A 22,032-nucleotide genomic window follows, 5' to 3' on the forward strand; every position below is an offset into this window, starting at 1 on the left:
CTTTGGTATGTAACATTTAGCAAGTTGGCAGTTCAAGCAACACAATAAGGCAAGCAAAGGCTTTAAATCAATTTGTTGAAAATCAGCATGGGATACATATTTCATCTAAAGCCTTTAAAAGGACAACTAAAATGATTGTAACTTTGGCCATGGAGCAGTTGGTTCACCCACTGGAGTTTAAAGAGAAATTTTATTTTACAACATTAAATAATGTTTACAGGATATTGGGCACAAAACCCATCCTGCCATATTCATTGGGTACAGTTTATGGGTTCTTCGAATACAGGTGGCAACATTAAATTTCAATGGTGATTTCAGATTTTCTCTTGATATATTAGGTTTGTTTTTTTTTATTTTTTGGAAACATAGAAGTTACATGACTGTTTAGCCTTATACAATTGTGTTAGGTTAATAAAATTGCAAAGTTTTTTCATAGTGGGGGTTCGAACAGTTCGGGCACAGATTTAGGAATTACATAGTTGAATTCTGAATTCAGCTTTGACGAATGTTGAAATCAGGTAATGAATGTGTGTCAGTGAATTAGAGGTAAAAATTAGCTGAAAAACTTACAGAGGTGAAATGATAGTATTACGGAGAAGTAGATAACGTAATATTAGTTATTTTTGTAGATTATGCAGTGCTGTGCATTCTGAATACAGTATAAGCAGAGACAGAAAGTGAAGAGGGATCTGGTCATTAACAATAATATACTTTATTTATCAAACATTGTAACATTTGTTAAAACAGTAACTTTCCTTTTATCATGTGAACCCCTTAAATCGGCAAAGAACAATAATACATCACGTGTTGCACGTTTAAAGGACACAGAGGTTAATGTCAGTAAACCCTTTAATCCATGAGCTCAGTGGAGGTGACAGTCCCTTGAAATAAGTTGCTCTTTGGTAACATTGCCTGCTGGTCAGCATGTAAGCAAGAAGCTTGCAAGCGACGACAGACGCTAGCAAGCTGAAAATAGCTCATGTATGGGAGGCAAAAGCTCGACACTTTCTATAAATCCCTAATTGGGATAAAAAGTGGACCTAATCACAACCTGTATGGGCAAATATATTCATCCCTGTGTACAAAACCCATTGTTCTAGTTGACAATTTGCTGTTTGTTGAATTCCTTTTTCAGGAATGTCTAAAAGTTGTTGCATTGTAAGACTTTTGTCTCATCCCACAAAGAGGGTCAAGGGGTGCTGGGATTATATTCTGATCAAGAAGGCTCCAGCTGTACCAGAAAATCTCGGTGCAGGTTTTATGTAGGCTTTTCATGTGATGAATGTGGGAGTAGTTTTCAGGTGTGTTGTGTGTATAAATAACGTTTAGACACCCCAGTTTATCTCCTAACATTTCAGGCAATCAAAGCAAGATGCTTTGTAGGGGCAGAGATTTGTATCTGTAGCCACCTTATGACCTATTGAAGTGGAGCACTGGAATGGATGTCATACGATGGTGCTGCCCTTCGATAGGGTGCAAGGTGGCCATGTGGGAGTAGTGATTGAGGTTTTCCCTAGCAAAGGCCCATAATACCGCTTATTATTAGTGTACCTTAAGGACTGGGTTGTAACCACTGTTCTACAGTAGAGTTGGTTGGTTAAGGGAGACTACTTTGTAATTAGTTACTGGTTGCATGTTGGATGGAGTATTTGGGAGGTATGTAATGCTAGGGAAATAGGCAAGAGGGTTTTGACCCAACTTGTTCCAGCAATAGGACACATAGTATTTAAAGGGTCAGACAAGGGCAGCTTTTTTCAAAAGAGCAGTGGAGCAAATTTTGTCTGCTTCACTGATCCCTGTTTCTCTGTGAAACAAGCAGCATTCAATTTAGAAATTCCCCTTGCATATTTCCCTGGTAGCTGCTTGTGATGGGGAAGCATAACAGTGTACAAGTATCAATTGATCCCTGACGCAGCCTACTTGAACCTAAGCCCAGACTTGCCATCTGGCACACGGGGCAAATCCCCGGTGTGGTCCGGTGGCCAACAGCACCCTACACTCACCGGGTCTGCTGTTCCAGAGCTGGATCGGTTGTGCCCACTGGCTGTTTCTAGCAGCTGGAAGCATGCCTGTCTCATGGAGAGATTTGCCAGCTTTAGTTCTTTACTGATTTAAATCTGCATGTGTTCCTCGGCTGTAAACTGACTTCCTAACCTTGCTTTAATGAAATCTATTCTGATTTTACCACACAACTACCAAACAAAATTATTGTATTGTATGTGAAAATAAGTAAAATAAATATAAACCTATGCAATCAAGTTAATAATATATAGTAAAATTGTTGCTTCTTTTAACTCTTAATGGCAGGGCAGCTAACAGCACAAGAACACAAAAAGAACACACGCAAAATAATGAACATGGGTCATTTAGTCACCATTGAAGTATAAGATGCATTATGTGTTGCATAAACCTCTGTAACTTAGTTGCTGCATATAAATAGAATTACTTTATGAGGGTGAATGAAGGGCTAAAGAGTACTTGGGGGCTAGACGTCAGCACTTTACCAAGACTTTTTTTTGTGATTTTGTATCTCACTGATATCTATTTATGTAAAGTAGAATAATGTATGTTATTTTCACATCAGATTTGTATGTATTCTAACTTTACCGAACTTTGCCAAATTTGTTAATTTGTATGAATGTCAGAAAAAGAGGAGGGACCACAACGAAACAAACAAAAACCAAGCTGAGAGCTCCAAATTCTTGTTGCTTTCCTTGCTCTCACACTCTCACTCTCACTTACTTTCTCACACTCTCGTTCAATGTCTCCCTACCGCTAACCGCTTCTGTGTCCCTGACTCCTTTTCTGCAGCTCTGCTGCTTCTTTTGCATTCTGGGCTCCTAGACAAAAAGAGACAGTGGTGGTAGAAAGAGAGGCACAGAGATCTTGGCCACCAATAGGGACTGTCCATTCTAAAAAAAAAAGATAATTTTTGTCTAAAGTTTATCATTGGTTTTCCATTATCATGGAGCCCCAGCCAATTTCAGAACACAAAGGCTGTGGTGGGGGGGTTGTTAGTGTATGGTGTTAGAGTGTGTCAGGGGTGAGTCTAGGTTTAGTGATATGAAGGAGAGGAGGGAGATAGTATGTGTGTATGGTGATAGAGTGCATTTTAATGTTATTAGGTGTAGGTGCCAAAGATATACTGCACACAGGTGCCACTAACCTTAGGCTGACCCTTTGTCCCAACAATATAGCATCTCAAAATACATTTGTCATTCAAGGTTGTGTTCGACTAGGTGGCAGCACCTCTGCTGCAAATGCAGAGGCTAATCATCCGATTGAACAATCAGGCTCCATAGTGCTCAGAGGCTGGTTACAAGAGAGAACTCTGATCACCCTACCCCATAAAATTAGAGTGCTGGAATATCATGTAACATACCAGTTCTCAGCTGGGGGCACTGGGTCAGGCTTAGGGCAGTGCCCAAAGTAAATATGTTGTTGTTCCTGCCCTATTGGTAGCCTTCACATTTGCTTCACTGATTCTTAACAAAAAATAAATGATTGTTGGCGTACTTGGAAACAAAGAAGAACTAGAGTGTGAAAATTCCATTATTTCCATCAATTTTATCCATTACTTGGGGACTCTTTTGAATGGTGTTTTCAATAGTCTTCTTTAGCAGTTACTGCTTAGTCAACGTCTAGCAAATTGTGTTTTATTACAAAAGAATTCTGTGCTTTGTGATTAATTCTATACTTTTCTTTCAACACTCCAAATTAAAAATGTTCATGCAGAAGCATTAATATGCGTAACATTTCTGGCTTTCAATTAGTTCTAGGGTAATGTAAAATATTGCTTTGTCAAACAAAATAGTAGTGCAAATCAGATGGTGAGAATACCATAAAAGATGAGATGCTGGACCTTTAACTATAGATATATATATATATATTATATCTATATATATATACATACATACATACATACATACATACATACTGGTATACATTTGTCTCTGTCATAGTATCTTAGTATACAAAACAATATAGATAAGCTTAGTGAATGCTTTTAGGAAGTCAGCAGGATACTCACTAATGGCATTCTTTGTGGCTTTTATCAATGACCATCTTTTCTAAAAATAATCCGATATTTAAAATACATCAGAACTCCTAGACGCTGCATTGTCATTTTCTTAAACGAACAGTGTCGTGAGTTAAATTGGCACAGAATGGGTTAATGGATTTGACTGCATGGCTCAATCAACTAAAATGCGTTCACCACTTTCCCTTTGGAGCCAGAGCCCAATATAAAACTTGATTGTCAATGTTGGGGATTGTTATCTTTCAAAGGAAGATGTTACCAGTCAACGGCAAATGGCCAGATATCCTGGCTATATCTCCCTGGCAGGTGGAGAGCTCAATCAATGGAAGGCATAATGTCCAAAAAATGATGGAGGCATAACTTTTTGGCCCCATCATACATTACAATGCCTGTGATGTGGTGGTTTCAGGGAGACCAAACATACCGTGCATTTTTATGTGTCCTTTTACATGCATTTTTGTATAAAAAGCACTGTGACCTTTTTTCCCTGATTAAATATTAAATTAATCAATTCTGTCTTTGCGCTCTAATTGAGCCTGGAGATAGTCCTTTATACCACGTTACCAGGGTGATTGGATTATTGTAGCAAACCTTTTACTAAATTAGTTTTTCCGGCATAATTGGGAAATAGTATGTTGGTGGTTACCGAAGCCTTCCAAGGATTTTGGTTGTAGCAGCTTTTTACACTGGGGTGACCGGTTAGGGTTAGTGGTGGTTGCTTTGGGTCCTGAGGGGAAAGTAAAGAACAAACCAGAAATCTGGTTGGTGTTAACCCTTTCACACTCACACTGGCCGATAGCTTGTCCGTGAGAAACAGTCCAATTATTTTTATGTCATGTTGACGCCCTTTTTGCATTGTTTCCAATGTGTTTTAAAGCATGCGTTGTTTCGTTATTGGAGATAGAAAATAACACTGTCTCGTTTTCCTCTTCCACTGACTACGTTTAAAGAAACCAGGGCATATTATTATGTAAACTTCTTGCCCATAGAGAGCAGCACTCCCACTGACGTCACTGAAGCAGCACTCAATTGCATATTTGCTAGCATAATCAGTTTATCTGTGTTCATTCATGTGATTGGCTGCTTCTACACCCATTCATTTCAATAGAAAATCAGCTCCCATAACAAAACTGAGCATGTGCAAGAAGCATACTGGAGTATGCTCCATGCTTTCACCAGAAATAGCCTTTTAGGAGTTAAATGAGACAGAAGTCTAATTTCTATCTCCAGTAACCAATGAATGCCTGCATTAACTGCAGTCAAATTTTTATATACACGTGTTTTGCCTAAAAAATATGTACTTAATGTACAAGAGCACTGTTAAGCCTACCTGGCCCAGGAGAGGAGGAACCTTGTGCAGGGAGGCCGGACCATGCACTTCTCACTAGATAGCAGGTAGTTGGCAGACTGCTAGTAGTGAGTTGAGCAGGGAACGGGAGATGTAGACTTCACAGGAGACGAGGAGTTAACGTGGACTCTGAGTAAGTAGACGGACTCAGGAACAGCAGACGAGGAGTTAACGTAGACTCTGGGTAAGTAGGCGGACTCAGGAGCAGCAGACGAGGAGTTAACGTAGATTCTGGGTAAGTAGACGGAGTAGTCTGCTCTGTGTTAACCCTCAGTCTTCTGGGGGGGTTCATGTTATATGAACCCCCCAGAAGACTGAGGGTTAACACAGAGCAGCCGAGCAGAAAGCCAGGGGTTAAGACGTAGCTGAAGTCGATATCGGATCAGGCAGGAAAGGGTTAACTGGAATTTAAAGGGAGGCAGGGAACAAACCGCGGAGTTGCTTTCAGGAACTCTAAACAACAACTGAGCACCTTAGGAAAGGTGCCAGTTGTTTAAGTAGTCCCAGAAGCCCCCTGATACCTGCCCAATTTCCGGGACGCGGTCCCTTTAAGAGAACCGGCTTTCGCGCATGCGCGAAGCCCCCGTCGGGAAGCCTGCAGACCGCGTTGCTGGAGGACGGGTCGAGCAGCGGGTACACGGCTACCCGCTGCACGGGTAAGTATAGTTTGTGACAAGCACATTGGAGAGGGAGAAAACACAACTCACCAATCACTTAAGACGAGTGACTTTGAGCAGATGCTGTCACTTAGCACAGCTCACGTGGCGATCTCTACAGAGGCAGGTTTTCTCCATTTCCACCACACGTATCCATTCTGGATTTCAATTAAGTTTTCCAGATTTTTAAAGGAACTATAACTAATTTTTTGATACTGTATAGCTGCCTTCTGCTGCCCTTAATTCACAGTTTTTAACTATAACTGAACGTAATATAGATTTTTTAACAGAAGTGTTCATCCTTAATTATTAGTTCAATATTTAGCAGTGGATCAATTATTAACAAGACACATTTGGAAGTCAGTCGTGATTCTGTAACTTCCTTTCGTATTAGTGATTTATATTGGAAACTGGAAATAAGGACAAAAAAATGAATAGGTTAATTAGACGGATGATACCGACTGACAATCTAACGGTAAAGATACAGTTTGGAACATGTATACAATTAATAGCAAATGTAATATTTTAGACCCATTTAGACCCAGAACTGATTTAGACCCAGCGCCTTACCTGCTACACAGGTTCCCTTATTAATTGTGTCCAGGGAAGGCTTTAACTTGCTTGAGAGTGTCACTGGGTTAAAATGCGGTGTGGTCCCACTGATTCAACTCCTTGGTAAGCAATATAGCCATGTAAAATTAGAGAGGGCTCTTGGGGTACGTTGACGTAGTGGTGGACTAAGCAATATATGACGAAATCCTTAGATAGATGTTTTTTATGGTGTTCGCTGGGTAGTTCTTGCTCTGCCTGATCTAGAATTCACAAGGTTAAGCAAGTCATTCTTTGTGGCTACGACTTGAAAACAGTGATGTCTCAGAACCGGCAAGTGATACGTTTGGAACATTTACCTACTTATATATTCTAGAGCTAAACTAGTGTCTTTCCATACATTTATACTACTACAGTGGTAGTGTAACTACAGACTAATGTGATATATTTAATGAAATTTCATTAAACATTTCAGATTAAACTCTTAACGACCAAAAAACATGCAATTAAGGCCAATGACATGCCTGGCCTGTTATTGGGTTAAACGAGCTTAGAAAGCAATAAACAATTGTTTTGGGTTTTTTTTTTGCTCAAGCGATGTTGCTGCAGTGCCTCGACATCAAGGCATTCAGCAACGCAAAAAAAATGATCAAATTTGCCCTTTTGAAAAAGGGTTGTTTTTCAATATGACAGCACCCTGCTGTTTGTAAGAGGAAGCTATCAATGATGGTGGTATTTTAACACTTTCCATTCACTAATTCTGCTACCAGCCTTTGTTAACGTTTGTGATAGTAATTTTTTGTGTAATTAAACTACTACCGCAAACCTTGGCAGAAGCTGGTTATAGAATTAGTGCATGAAACGTGTTAAAACACCAGCATATGGTTTGATGGGGGGGTAAATTGAATCGGCCTGCTTCAAAGATGTCCCGATGGGCGCAGGATGACCAAATGTAAAAATTTAAACTGTTTGCGCATGGCTTTTTAGCCTGCAAGAAACCTGACAAACGTATTCATGGGTGATATCACTGTACTCAGGAGATGTTGCTGAACCCATATGTGTTACATTATGGGTGTTGTTTCTTAGTAACCCTTTAAATTCTTATTAGCTTTATACCTGAATTCCAATTTGTGTGAAGAAAACTGCATGAAAAATAATACCCCGAGTTGAATACCATGGTTTGTCTACCTTTGAAAAATATGTACATGTGCGGGTTGATTCAGGGGTTTATGACAGATGGCGTTACAATGTCACCATCGCTAATTTTTAAAAACCATTGAAAATTTTATATTTTGAAATAAAAATAGACTACTTGTACTTATAACCATATAACCTAAAATATTTCAAACTCAGGACAAATACCGTATTTGCTCGAGTATAAGACGACCCCCCAAAATCAAAATATTAATTTAGGAAAAAACAAAAAGCCTGAATATAAGACTACCCTATAGGAAAACAGTTTTACTAGTAAATATTAATTCATGTAAACTAATTTTCATATTTAATTAAAGCTATGATTGAGAAAAATATATTTTTTATTTCCTTTCATTTGCCAACCTTCCCCCCCCCAGTTATGCACATCTGCCCCCAGGCTTGCCACTCTGCCTCCAGAAATGTCTTATACCCTCCTATATGCCACTGTGCCCCATGATATGCCTTTTAACCCCCCTATATGCCCCTCTGCCCCATGATATGCCTTATACCCCTATATGCCACTCTGGCATATAGGGGGTTCAAAGGCATATCATGGGGCTGAGTGGCATATAGGGGGTTAAAATGCATTTCTGGAGATATATATATACATATATATATATATATATACTGCTAACAGCAATCACACTCCTATCAAGCCAAGGCAGCCAGTACATGCTGGAACCTGGGGATGATAGAAGTGTGATTACAGCCTCCCTATGCCATGCTACCACCACCACCCCCCTTACACATCCATACTATCACACACACACTCATTCACAAACATTTAAATACTCATTCATTCCATTAATCACACATACTTCACACAAACCCTCCCCCACCCCCTTACCTGAACTGCAGATCTCCCACTCGCAGACTTCTGCAGGGGCCCGGCTGTGCGAGCAACTTCTCTGGCCCCGCCCCCAGAGGAAGGTGGGGGGAGGTAGAGTTATGTGAGGACTGTGCTAGCTTCCTGTTCTCCTGCTGCTAATAGCAGAGACGCTGCTCGCGACCAAAGCCCGGTAAGCACGGCCCCAGCAGAATGAGGTCTGATTAGAAGACGACCTCGATTATAAGAGGAGGGGTATTTTTCAGAGCATTTGCTCTGGAAAAAACCTCGTCTTATAATCGAGCAAATACGGTATTAGAATCTATTTAGCAGATTTTTTCGTTTGCCTTTTTAAAAAGATTTTTCAAATAAAAGTTTGAAAAAGTTGTATATTTTCCAAACTTCACCATATTTTTTTTGTATAGTAAATTAGATGATATGATCAAAATATCTAAAGAAAGCCTTTCTTGTCCTGAAATATATAATTTGTACACTAAATGAAGAAGGAAAATTCCAGCTAAACACAAAACACTGCCTCGGTTACAAAGGGTACAAAAATTAAAAAAACAGGCAGGTGCTGAAGGGGTTAAGCCTAATATTTTTATGAGTTAGCTTGAAAAGGTTTTTTGAAGGAAATACAAGTAATGAATGCAATACTAGGAAAAAATGTAATCTGTTTAAAAAACAAACAAAAAAAACCTGTAAACTTATATGAAATTATTAAGACCTCTTTTTAAAGTTGAAGCAAAAGTAGGTCACAATGTACAAACTGTTCAGGAAAAAAGCCATCTCTCAAAAATATTTTTAAGGTAGAAAAAGGTAGAAAGTGTTTTATCAATAAGCAGCTCTATATGAGGATCCTAAAAATAATTTCACAATATAAAATACGAAGATGATTACGTTTTGGATCTAGGTCAGTGCTGTTTATGTCTTTATCTGCAAGTGTTGGTATAATATTTCAAGTTGTGAATTCATGGGGTCACACCTCTCACAACTCTCACAACTCTCACAACTCTCTGCTTCTTTAATGCATGCGCGGTGCCTGATTAAAACACCTTACTTCCAAAACTACCAGCAAGGTGTCTGGAGTAACGTCAGCTTATGACAGCATTTACACCTTGACTGTATCCTTTCACTGCCTTTTCACTACAAATGCTCTGAAAAAGACCCCTCGCCTTATAATCAGACCTCAAATAGGTCTGACTATGAGACTAAGATCCAGATCCCCCGCAGCGCTGCAGGGGACCTGGATCCTCCTGTCTTATGCCCCCCCCCCCAAACTTACCGGTGCTTCTGATTCCACGGTGTGTAGTCGGGGCAGCGTGTAGATGTCTACGCGATTCGCATAGACAACTTCCGCTGCAGCCGAGAGGAGGTGCGGTTAGCAGCGGGGGCTGTCTGTGTCCATCGCACAGACCTTCCCCGACTGTAAGAGAGAATTTGTTGCACCGGGGCGGGAAACTCTCCTCACTGACATGGTCGTCTTATATTCAGGCTTTTTCTTTTTTTTTTCTAAATTAATATTCAGATTTTGGGGGGTCGTCTTATAATCAGGCAAATACGGTAATAAAGAATCAATAAATGAAAATGTGTGCACGAGACAGGTGCTTTATCTCAGCAGTGCCTTCATTGGGGCAAACCATGGTGCAGTTGGCGCAGATACTTAAAGGCCACATAAGATTAAGTGGAGAGAGCCTGACTGGTCAGGTTGAGGGTGTGCATACACAGTGATGTCAAATAATGTTGTGTAAATATGTGAATGTATTGCTAACCTTCATTTAAAAATCCATTATGCATACAGTTAAATAGAATTCAACTCATAAATTATTTAAACCCAAATAATTTAGTTAATGATTTAATGCGCAAAATTAGTAATCAGGTGACTATGATATAAATGTATTTATGTTTCATTTAATTAATGCAATATTAATTTAAACAGGAAACATTTTGGTAGCTAAAGTCAAAACAAGTTATTGTGATCAAATCACTCAGTGGGTCTGACATTATTTCTTCCCATACTTTGCTTTATTTCAAACTGTGTAATAATATATCAGATACTTCTGTTATTACTGAGCTTATGTTATCTCACCATCCTGTCTCTCCTTCGTCCCTCACATTCAGTCCCTCACCAAAATCCTGCTGCCTTCAACAGAAAAACATCTTCCAAATTTGCCAATTCTTCTCACAACAAACCAAACCAAAATATTAATCCATTTGTGATTTCCCGTCTGGATTATTGCAACTCATTACTAACAGGTCTCCACATCTCCCCTCTTTCACCTGTCCAATCCATCCACAACGCCACAGCTAGAGTAATCTTTCTCTGTCATCGTTCCTTATCTGCTGCTCCACTTCTATGTTTATATTTTTTATAGTTCATGGCTGTTTTTATAGTGTGGATATACAGTGTGTGACCTGGTTAAATGCATACGAACAATAAAACTGTTAAAATATTTTACGGGCAGCCAGGTCGAATCCATTAAACTGAGTTAAAGGAAGAAAGCTACAGGTTGTTTTAAGTTATTTTCACTTCTTTCACAAGTTGGTTAAAACATTCTCACATTCTCACGCTTCCATGACTCTGCTCCTCAATATATTTTCCTCACATAACAAAATTACCTACTTAGTCTTTACTCTCCTCCTATTGCTCTGTCTGGGAACTTCCAAGGTTACCTGGAGCTGTCCCTCTCTTGGTGAGTATCCTGTGCCAGGGAGCTTTTAGCGGTAGGAAACTGGATGGGGAGCAATGGAAAGTGGGCGTCAAGCATGCCACATGGCTCTTCTGACCCAGTTATGACCGTTGCCCAAGGCATCTTCCCACATCATCTCATCCCACTCATGCTTACCAGACTGTTTGAGCTAGCACATTCCTACATGACCTAAATGTCGTGAAAAACTCATGATGTCATAGCCCGGCATTCAGACTCTTTTTTTTCTCATGTTTCTTTTAGGATGCTGGTTGATCGTTACTAGTTATATAGTCCCTCCATTAAAGCTTATTTTTGGGTAGTTTTTATGAAGGCAACATCAATCAATATGAACTACACTATAAGAAGCGTAAATCAATAGCTTGGAAAACAAACCAGAGCTAGTGCAAAATTTAGATCAAAGGATTTAAATTTAAGACCGATCGTTAACATACAAATGAATCATCATGTTTTATTTATTCACTTGTAGTCCATTTATAGTCACAACTTTCACGTACTGTAAATACATGTAGAAGAGATGTTTGTTCATGCTTATTGACATTGTCCATTTTAATGTGATTTTAAATTCATATTAATAATATTTTTCTTTGGGCTGTAACTACGATACTATATACAGTAATGTAGTTTAGTATGAAAAAACCCCAGAGGCTGACGTTCATTCATGTGGTATTTTTGGTGACTTTGGTAAAATATTTTTATAGCCCCCACCCGTATAACTAGAAAGCATGTACATACTAACACACAAACTCGCTCTAAAACTCACTCTAACATCATACACTTACAGATATACACACACCATCTACCTATCTACTCTCCCTTGTACCACTGACCCTAGGCTCAACCCTAGGCAAACTCTAGCACCATACACACATTAACGCTAACATACACTAGCACCTTCACACACACACACACATGCTGACACCAAATACTTATACACAAACTCATCCTAACACCATTCACACACATTGATATCTTTTGTGTCAATGATAGCTTCATCCCTTTCCTACACATGATTAAACACTATACATTTCTACCACTTCTGCTGCACCTCAGGCAATATATAGTCCGAAATCCTATTGGATATCTGAGTGATGAATGTGATTCTCTATGAAATTGATAATTCTCTGCTATCTGTTCAGTGATCAGTAGATTGAGACTTCAGACAGTCGAACCACAAAAAGTGGACATAAACTGTCACTGTCATTGGTGAAGGAACACTTACTGCTGCCTTCCTTGGAGTTGACCAATGAAGTCTATCATCCAACCGCATTAAATGAACAGCTCTGACTCCCCTGAGATTTTTTTCATGCCTTAGTAGATTGGCTTCCCTGGCTACAAGACTGACTGCTTCTGGCTTCTCCAACTTAATACGGGATCTCACTCATTCTGGATAGTTAATCCAGTTAACCTGTAACATTTTTCTGGTTAATTAATCATGTTAACCTGCTTACTTGGTCTGCTTAATTAATCTATTGTACTTGTGAACTTAACTCATATGTGACATACATTTTTTTTTTAATTATTTACCCTCTCATAAACACTGGCAACACAAGCAGCCTTAGATGCAATGCTTAAGGATCTCTCAAGATCAACTTTTTATTATAAACAAAGTGATATGTCACAGAAAATAACTCCCTACCAGCAAACTGAGTCTTTATATGGATTCACCCTAATTCTATAATTCTGTGAACTGTCCTTACAATTCTGTCCTTATAATTCATATTAAAATGTAAGATATTCCAATACAAAGCACAACTTATGTCAAGATGGGTGGTATAGTACAATTAATAGTATGGAGCAAATTACTACATAATTGTTTCATACAACACAAAATCATTATTTATCTAATCTGCTATAGCTTGTGATGCCATACAAAAAAAAATCACTTATCTACTTTCCTTCGACCATCTCCAAATACTATCCAAATATTTCATCACTAAATAAATCTTGCGTTGTTTTATTATGTATTATTGTGAGATGATGGCTCGTTAAAGCTTAACTCCTAATTATTTGGCAAGCTATGGTGTGACAGAAGTTAATGCTTAGACTGTAAGTCTGAATCGTTATGTGATGCACTGATCTGTTATGTCCCGTTTACCCACTTAACAGCTCTGAGGGATATGATGGCACTATAAAAATCAATAAATAATAATAATAGTGGTGAAGGAATGTGGTTCCAATGTTTACACGTGAATAATACATTAAAAAAGGTTCCTGGACTCTATCATAAAACTGTTTATTACAGTTAAAATATTTATTTTGCGACTAAAAAGGGGCATTCTAAATGTAAATGAGCTCTTCTTGTGCTTTGTCATTAACAGATTTTTCACATGACCTATGACCTGGCCAGTGCTGTTGTCAGAATATTTAATCTCATTGGGATGATGCTGCTTCTCTGCCACTGGGATGGTTGTCTTCAGTTTCTGGTCCCTCTCCTTCAGGAATTCCCCCAAGATTGTTGGGTATCCTTAAACAACATGGTTGTAAGTATCTATAAAATGTTTTTGGTCATGGTAAGGATGCACTTGTTTAATGTGAATAGGGAAAGATGAATGAATAGTGAAAATGGCTGTATATGAAATTAGAAAAACAATTGCATAATTACTTTAAATAATGCAAAATATGCATAGAAGCTCTTCCACAAAGATAATAAAGGTTTGGGCTCTCTTCGGGCTCTTGGCATAATTATTAGCATGTGTTATGTGTACTTAAACACGTCTATATTATTTCATTCCAAACGGGCAGAGCCAGATGTTTTGTATAGCATTCCTTTATGCCAATGTACATGTTAATGTATAGCTTTTGTGAGCAGTGGGGATGCCTGGGCCCCCATGCCCCTCTCATCAGATTGTCCCACCAATCACTCTGCCTTACGATCTTGCCATAAGCACACTTTATGAGAGCAGGGGTGAGCCTAGAATAAGTGGCGTCTGGGTGCAGTATTTTTTCAGGGCCCCCTCAACAAATATGCATACATACTAACATGCAAACTCACTCTAACACTGTACACTTACATACACATGCACACATCCTTTTTCTGCTCCTTCTATCCCTCTCCCAGTTGCCACTAAATTTAGGCTTACTCTAACATCCCAACACCATACGCTCACACATTCTTGATAACACCAAACACTGACACTCACAACATACTAATATCAAATACACACAGACTCATGCACAGACCATACACTAACACCATACACTGATGCACAGGGATGCTGACACCATGCACCAATACACGCATTCTAACACAACATGATGATATACACACTCAGGCTAATGTCATACAGTAACATACAACATGCACACATTATCCAACAACACACTATATAATAGAGAGTGTGAGAGAGCATGACAGAGCGTGAGAGAGTGAATGAGGATGAGTGACAACAAATTTGGTTTCCAAATGCAAAAGGCCCTCTGAATTTCGTCCGAACCAAAAGGGTAGGAAACTAAATTTGTTGTACAAAAATGAATGGACCAAAAACTAAATGAAAAATGTTTGCACAATTATATTATATACATACACTAACATACTTACACACACTAATACACGGTAACATACTAACATACTTACGCACACATACAGTGATATACCCACACACATATAGTAACATATGTTTTCACACACACAGTAAAATACCAACCCACACAGTATCATACTTGTACACCCACTGTAACATACTTACACACACATATACTAACATACATACACAGTACCCGGGTATACCCCCTGATGGTGGCCCTGATAGCAAGTGCTTTACATCAAAGGAAACTCAGAATTAACTGAAGGTAACATCCAAAGGGGTTACAGGGAAAATGGAACAAAATCGAAGAAAGCATATGTTTGTAAGGGTTGATCTTTAACGCAAAGCAAAATTAGTCTGAATCGTTTTTGATCCATTCGCGCAATTCTATTATATACATACACTAACATACTTACACACACACTAACATATGTACTTACACACAGTAACATGCTTACACACATACAGTAATGTACCTACACATAAATAGTAACATATATTTTCACACACACACAGTAACATACTAACATGCACACACACAGTAACATACCAACACACACAGCATCATACTTACACACATGTACTAACAAACATACATAGTAACAGGCATACCCCCTGATGGTGTCCCTGATTGCCAGTGCTTTACACCAAACGAAACTCAGAATTAATTAAAGGTAAAACGCAAAGCGGTTACAGGGAAAAGGAACAAAACCGAATGTTTGTAAGAGTTGTTCTTTATTGAATAGTCATTGGGGTTAGGTGCTAATATTGGGTTTTCTGCTAGATTCAAGGACCACACTGCTTATTCCTATTATTCCTACTTTTTTTGTAATGGGGTTGCAATGGGATTACTAAACATGTTACATTAAATGCCATGGTAAGAAAATGCTTTATTACAGAAATCTTTAATATTTAGAAATTGTTGTATGCCAATAAAGATAAACTATTGTGTTTTCCTTACAAGCCTATTACACTACAGTTACTTTAATTGACCCAATTTAAGCTTAAATTACTGTTTCTGTATTCTGTTTGTTGGCAGGTCTAATGAGACCTAATAACAGCTTAGTGCCACTGTAAACACTGTTGTTTAAATGGACTATTAAAAGGAGGGTGAATGTTGAGTATGTACCAGAAGATCTGTTCATCAATGTCTTGCTCCATTTGTGGACTATTTGTCATATTCATATCCAGGGAACATATGACATTGAGATCCGGGTTAAGGTCATGGGTCTCCTGTATCTCCTTCCACATTATGAATGCAGCTACTGAGCCTTATTGTACCAAGCAAGTTATTCTTATACATTAGAATAGTTTAAGTAAAGGTAAAAAATGTACAGATACATAGATTCAATAGTACTGAAGTTAGAAACAGTCTAACATCGAGATTATGGGGAATAGACTTGTGCATTCGAATTCATCTGAATTCCAATTTTAATGAAATTTGGCAATTATGTCCATTCATACGAATCAATGAAAACGAGAAGGGACACCAAACAAAACAAACGAAAATTAAGCAAAAAGCTCTGAATTTTCATTTTAGTTTTATTGGTTCTTTCATTCTCACCCACTCTCTCACACTCTCATCACGTTCCCTCACACTCTTACCCACTCTCTCATGCTCTCTATGAATGTTTCATTAATTTCTCCTTGCCTTTCAGCTCCATTTCTTTTCTTGTTCTTCTGACTTTTTTCTTCGTCCGCTGCTCTGTGGACATGACCTTCGGGGGTGCACAGAGAGACCATAATAATGCAGACAGATTAACGGAGAAAAAGAGGTACAGAAACGCTTCTTTTTCTCAGTAAACCTGTCTTCATTGTTCTGGCCTCTGAACTTCCTCAAAATGGCGAAGCATCCAGGCACACCCTCTCTCTTGATTTTAGGAATGGGGAGATGGTGCACCCAAAAGCCCCACCCTCTTTTGTGTGTATTTCCACAGAAGGGTGGAGCCAAGGGCACAGCCTATACCTAGTTCCACAAATCAGTGAGAGGATGTGTCAGGAGGGTCCACCTTTTGGTGGAAGTTTAGTGGGAGACCATGTCTACAGAGGAGCGGGTGAAGAAAGAAGACAGAAAAACAAATAGGTGGAAAAGAAGAAGCAGAGCTGCAGGGTAAGGAGACAGGAACAAGGAATCGGTCAGGGAGAAGGCAGGAAGACATTCAGAGAGAGCATGAGAGAGTGAATGAGAATGTAAGAGAACGTGAATGAGATTGAGTGACAACAAATGTAATTTCCAAATGTAAAAAGCCCTCCAATTTCCATATGATCCGAAACAGCAGGAAACTAAATTAATTGTCCAAAAACAAAATAGCCAAAAACTAAACAAAATATTTGTCCGAATTGCTTTTGGTCCATTTGCAGAACTCTAGCATAGAATAAAACCGAAATGTAATAATGTATTAGTTTAGTGATGCATCACCCTGATACAAATTTGACAATATATTTACTAAAACATGTTTTGTACTGGTTGGGTAACACAAAAATGTACATTTCAATATATTATTTTGATATTCCTACTTAATTTCATTTGTGCCATGCTGACACCTACTGACTAGAGTTGGTATAAATAATTTATCATAGATTGGTAACATTTTAATGTGATCTGTAATGGTTTGGTTAAACCTGGATTAGCATCGGATTAGCACCGCATAATGTGAAAACTGACTTTCTTTCATTCATTTTGGGTTTTTTTCAGAGACAGTAATAACAAGTCAATCTCCTGTTTTAAATTCAGTTATTCACCACAACTTTTTTTCATGGTAATTTCATGGCATGCATTTATGGTATGAAACACAGCTTCGGCTTTCAGAATAATAGCAACGTATCTTTCCAAATACATGCTACAAAAAAAGTAAAAATAAAAAAACAAGCACATTCATGAATACAACATCTGCGCAGTACTATATACAAGGGGTGGCAGAAATAATAATATTTGAAAGGGTCTCCATTTTTCACCTATATGAGAAGAATCTTATTTTTTTTACTAAGCACTGCTTTAGTATGTAGAGTGTTAAATGAGCAGTAGAAGATTGTTAAAAGTAAAGCATATTATTCATATAAGCATGCACAAGCAGTCCAAGAGTAATATCAACATGGAATGGGTCTTGATGTGACATCTGCTCCCAGCTGAGTCATGTAATCTCTGCTATAGTTTTTTTTTGCAATAGTTACAAAACGAAACTGTCAGATTTAGCCACGTTTCTTCAAATACGAGAAGCCAGTTAAAGGGAAAGTTCCGTGCCCTTGTTTTCCGAGTATAAATTCCAGTGTTGTATACAGTAATGTAGGTTAATATTATCAAAAACCTGATTTAGTTCATGGCAACGGCAATGAAGTCATTTCCTCCAGTGACATCATTAGTCAGAGTGTCCAGCTGGCTGATTAAGACAAAAGCCATTCCATAGTCTTAAAACATTATTCTGAGCAAAAACTAGAATTCCTTTAAAAAAAAGCACATTGATACTAATCAAAAATATACAAGACTTCCCATTTAAAAAATTGCCCATTGGAAGTGGCTTTAAAGAGACTGTAAGAGCCCATAACAATATTTTTGTATGTATTCACACACATTTCATGTAAGCTTAAAGTTGAGCTGTTCCCAGAGTAGGCTGCAGCATGGTCCCACAGGAAGGATGTGCACAGGGTGGATTTAACATAGAGGGATGGACACTAGCTGGCGAATATTGATGGACCATGGGGAAAAAGGGGGCAAGTGGGTATGGACACTGGGGCAGACAGAGGTGTACAGACACTGGTGAGGCAGGAAGGCAGTGGGGTAAAGACACCAGGGTTGAGGACAGCAGAGGGGTATAGACACTAGGAGAAGAGGCTATGACACTGATGTGACAAGAAAATGGAATTAGAGGACTGGGAAAGAAAAGGGAACATGGGGAGGGGTTGTAAAGTTGTACAGGGCCTCAAAACTCCTGATGGTGGTTCTGTACAAATACTTATACACATATGGACTGCTTTATATAAGTGAATAGCATACCTGAGAACTCTCTGGGTTTGACCTAGAATCTCCGGGTATTCTTCCCCTTTCTCCAGTAACCTACTTCCACCGCTTACTCCTAGTTAATTCAGGGGTGTCCTGGCTTCGTCCTTGTGTGGATAGTGCTGTCTCTCATACACATACCTGGTAACTTCTTCACTCTGGCTACCCAGAGTCTTCCCTTGCGGGACATGGCCAGAACTGCCTACTGACGTTGGTGGGCATTCCCATGACGCAGGAAATACCCCCATTTAAAGGGAAAATGGGAGGGGAGCAGGGCGTGTCAAGACCCCGCTTCTACGCCCTGGAGGATTCGGGTGTTGATCCGGAGAACCCGAGAAGCGGTGCTTCACCAGGAGATCTCCAGGTCAAACCCGGAGAGTTCCCAGGTATGCTCATACCTAGTTACCTATGCTCATATCTAGTTACATCCTTTAAGGGAAGCTAGCTTCACCTGCAAACAAAGCTACTCTACCCAGAAGAGCTCCAGGTGGCCAAGATACAAAGTAATGAACTTGCAGGCAACAATTTAATATTTATTGGGGGGAAAAATAATCAATATAATATAAAGCAAGTCTTATTTCCTACCCATGAATTGGTGCAAAGACAAAAGGTGCCTTACTTTCAGTCTGAGCCCTGGTGTACATGATAGTTAAATCTGTTCTACATGTGCTTTCACAAAATAAACAGTATCTGTAATTACAGTAGCAGGATTTCCAATCTGATCAGATGTGTAATACAGTAACTTTCTCACGTTAATGCGTGGATCGCTGACTCACTGCTCTGCATGCTTGTGGAAGCAGGAAGAAATTATATTAAAATATCCAGCTGAGATCCCATTTACATCGCCTCTTGTGATTTGGGGGGGAAAAAACGCAATGAATGACTATTGCCAACATCCGAAACTGCTGGATTAAATCGATTCTGTTGTTTAATAGGTATATAATTCAATTTTATTTTAAATACTGCCTTTTTAACACCACATTCTTCTTAGCTCTTTATGCAATGCAATTTGGTGATCTTTTCTCTCCAATACCTTAATAAACCGGACTTCTGTGTCTGTAAGGGATTCTCGCATGTATTTATAGCCAACATTATGCACACTGAGAATCAGTTTAATGGGAAAAATCACATTATAACATTTTATATAACAGTTTTCTTTTCTTGATAACAATATAAACGTGAACGCAAAAGAATCAGTATAATATATTTATATTAATTTGTCATTTCACATCTAACAAAATGCAAAAACAAAACACTGTTTTTCCCCATATTTTTCATTAGTTTTTTTGACCATTACAATACATGAGATGTAAAAACAATAACATGTACTAGTCAGATATATGTGAAATGTATACATGTCCTGGAAAAAATGCATCCACATAATTCGGAAGAAATCTGTTTAAGTGATTTTTGTCAAAGGTTATTTTATGGAAAATTGATTGTCTGTTAGCTAGTTTTAAAAAGACTAGGAAAGGTGTCCTTGGGTAAACTATAATTTGGATCCCTAATAATCCAAAACACTGTGGTTCAAGTGTCTTGGGCTTTGGTTGGGCAAGTGACCTTCCACATTCTAAGATTAACCTTCATCTTATTTGTATTACTGCCCTATTTAGAATACATTAATTTAATATTAAACTATTTAATTATACTTGCTAGAGAGTATATACTCAGTATCTTCTATCTTTAGTATTGTGTATATTTTCGTTTTAGATGTTGCAGCCTTTCTGCCACGGAACAAGACATAGATTTTTTCTGGAAATGCTAATGATTGAAAATAACCTTCCTGATTTTAGTTTTTTAATACTTTATTTTATAGCAATTTCTCCTTACAAATACCCAACGCACATACAACCCAAAAAACAGATGTGAAGAATTAACTGACGCATGTGGTGATCTGAATATACCCTTCTTTCAGTATGAGTTTTTTCTGGTCACCAAACATTATTCATATATGTGTATGAAGAATTAAACAGTTAAATTAAAGACACAAATAATACTGGCAGGTAGTAGTAAAAATGAATTTCTGCTTTATGTGATTTTTTTTTTCTGGTATTGTGTTCAGTGCCAGTCATGATTTCTAGTAGGTTTTTTTATGGGTTTTTTTCTTTCCTAAGTAGATGATCATTGATTACCATACAATCATGAAGTTCCATCCACTTCCATCCACTTCTCAGATTACTAAGTGATTTGACCTTTTGGAGCCAGCTGGCTTCTATCAAGGGTTATCTATAAAAATGACACTGCTGGGTACAAACTACCTATCTGTAGCTCATGCTGTCATAGAACAAGATTTGCATTGCTTTTATAACGTCACAAACATATCACAGGGGTCACTGAAAATAACAGCTACTTATTCCTCTAAGAAACATACCGTATTTGCTCGATTATAAGACGACCCCCAAAAATCAAAATATTAATTTAGGAAAAAAACAAAAAGCCTGAATATAAAACTACCCTATAGGAAATACATTTTACTAGTAAATATTAATTCATGTAAACTATTTTTTCATATTTAATAAAAGCTATGATTGAAAAAAAAAATATTTTTTATTTCCTTTTATTTGCCAACCTGCCCCCCCGCAGTTATGCACATCTGCCCCCAGGCTTGCCACTCTGCCCCCAGAAATGCCTTATACCCCCCTATTTGCCATTCTGCCCCTTGATCTGCCTTTTAACCCTCTATATGCCACTCTGCCTCCAGAAATGTCTTCTACCCTCCTATATGCCACTGTGCCCCATGATATGCCTTTTAACCCCCTATATGCCCCTCTGCCCCATGATATGCCTTATACCCCTATATGCCACTCTGGCATATAGGGGGTTAAAAGGCATATCATGGGGCTGAGTGGCATATAGGGGGTTAAAATGCATTTCTGGAGGTATATATATATATATATATATACACTGCTAACAGCAATCACACTCCTATCAAGCCAAGGTAGCCAGTACATGCTGGAACCTGGGGATGATAGTAGTGTGATTACAGCCTCCCTATGCCATGCTATCACCACCACCCCCCTTACACATCCATGCTATCACACACACACTCATTCACAAACATTTAAATACTCATTCATTCCATTAATCACACATACTTCACACATTAATCACAAAAACCCTCCCCCACCCCCTTAACTGAACTGCAGATCTCCCACTCGCAGACTTCTGCAGGGGCCCGGTTGTGCGAGCAA

General features: G+C 38.5%; 1 protein-coding gene across 1 annotated transcript in view; it reads left to right on the forward strand.

Moving 5' to 3' along the window:
- The window catches only part of LOC149278801 (potassium/sodium hyperpolarization-activated cyclic nucleotide-gated channel 1-like), a gene marked incomplete at its 3' end in the record, with an annotated part of 138,285 nt that overhangs the window by 72,621 nt on the left and 43,632 nt on the right, over positions 1-22,032 (forward strand). Inside the window, exon 3 of the mRNA XM_089501728.1 lies at positions 13,642-13,803. Coding sequence (XP_089357854.1) covers positions 13,642-13,803 — 162 coding nt within the window. The remainder of the gene's footprint in view (positions 1-13,641; positions 13,804-22,032) is intronic.

Source organism: Sceloporus occidentalis, unplaced genomic scaffold (assembly GCF_023333645.1).
Source record: "Sceloporus occidentalis isolate IW3139 unplaced genomic scaffold, rSceOcc1.0.p SCAF_180, whole genome shotgun sequence".
Taxonomy (NCBI): Eukaryota; Metazoa; Chordata; class Lepidosauria; order Squamata; family Phrynosomatidae; genus Sceloporus; species Sceloporus occidentalis.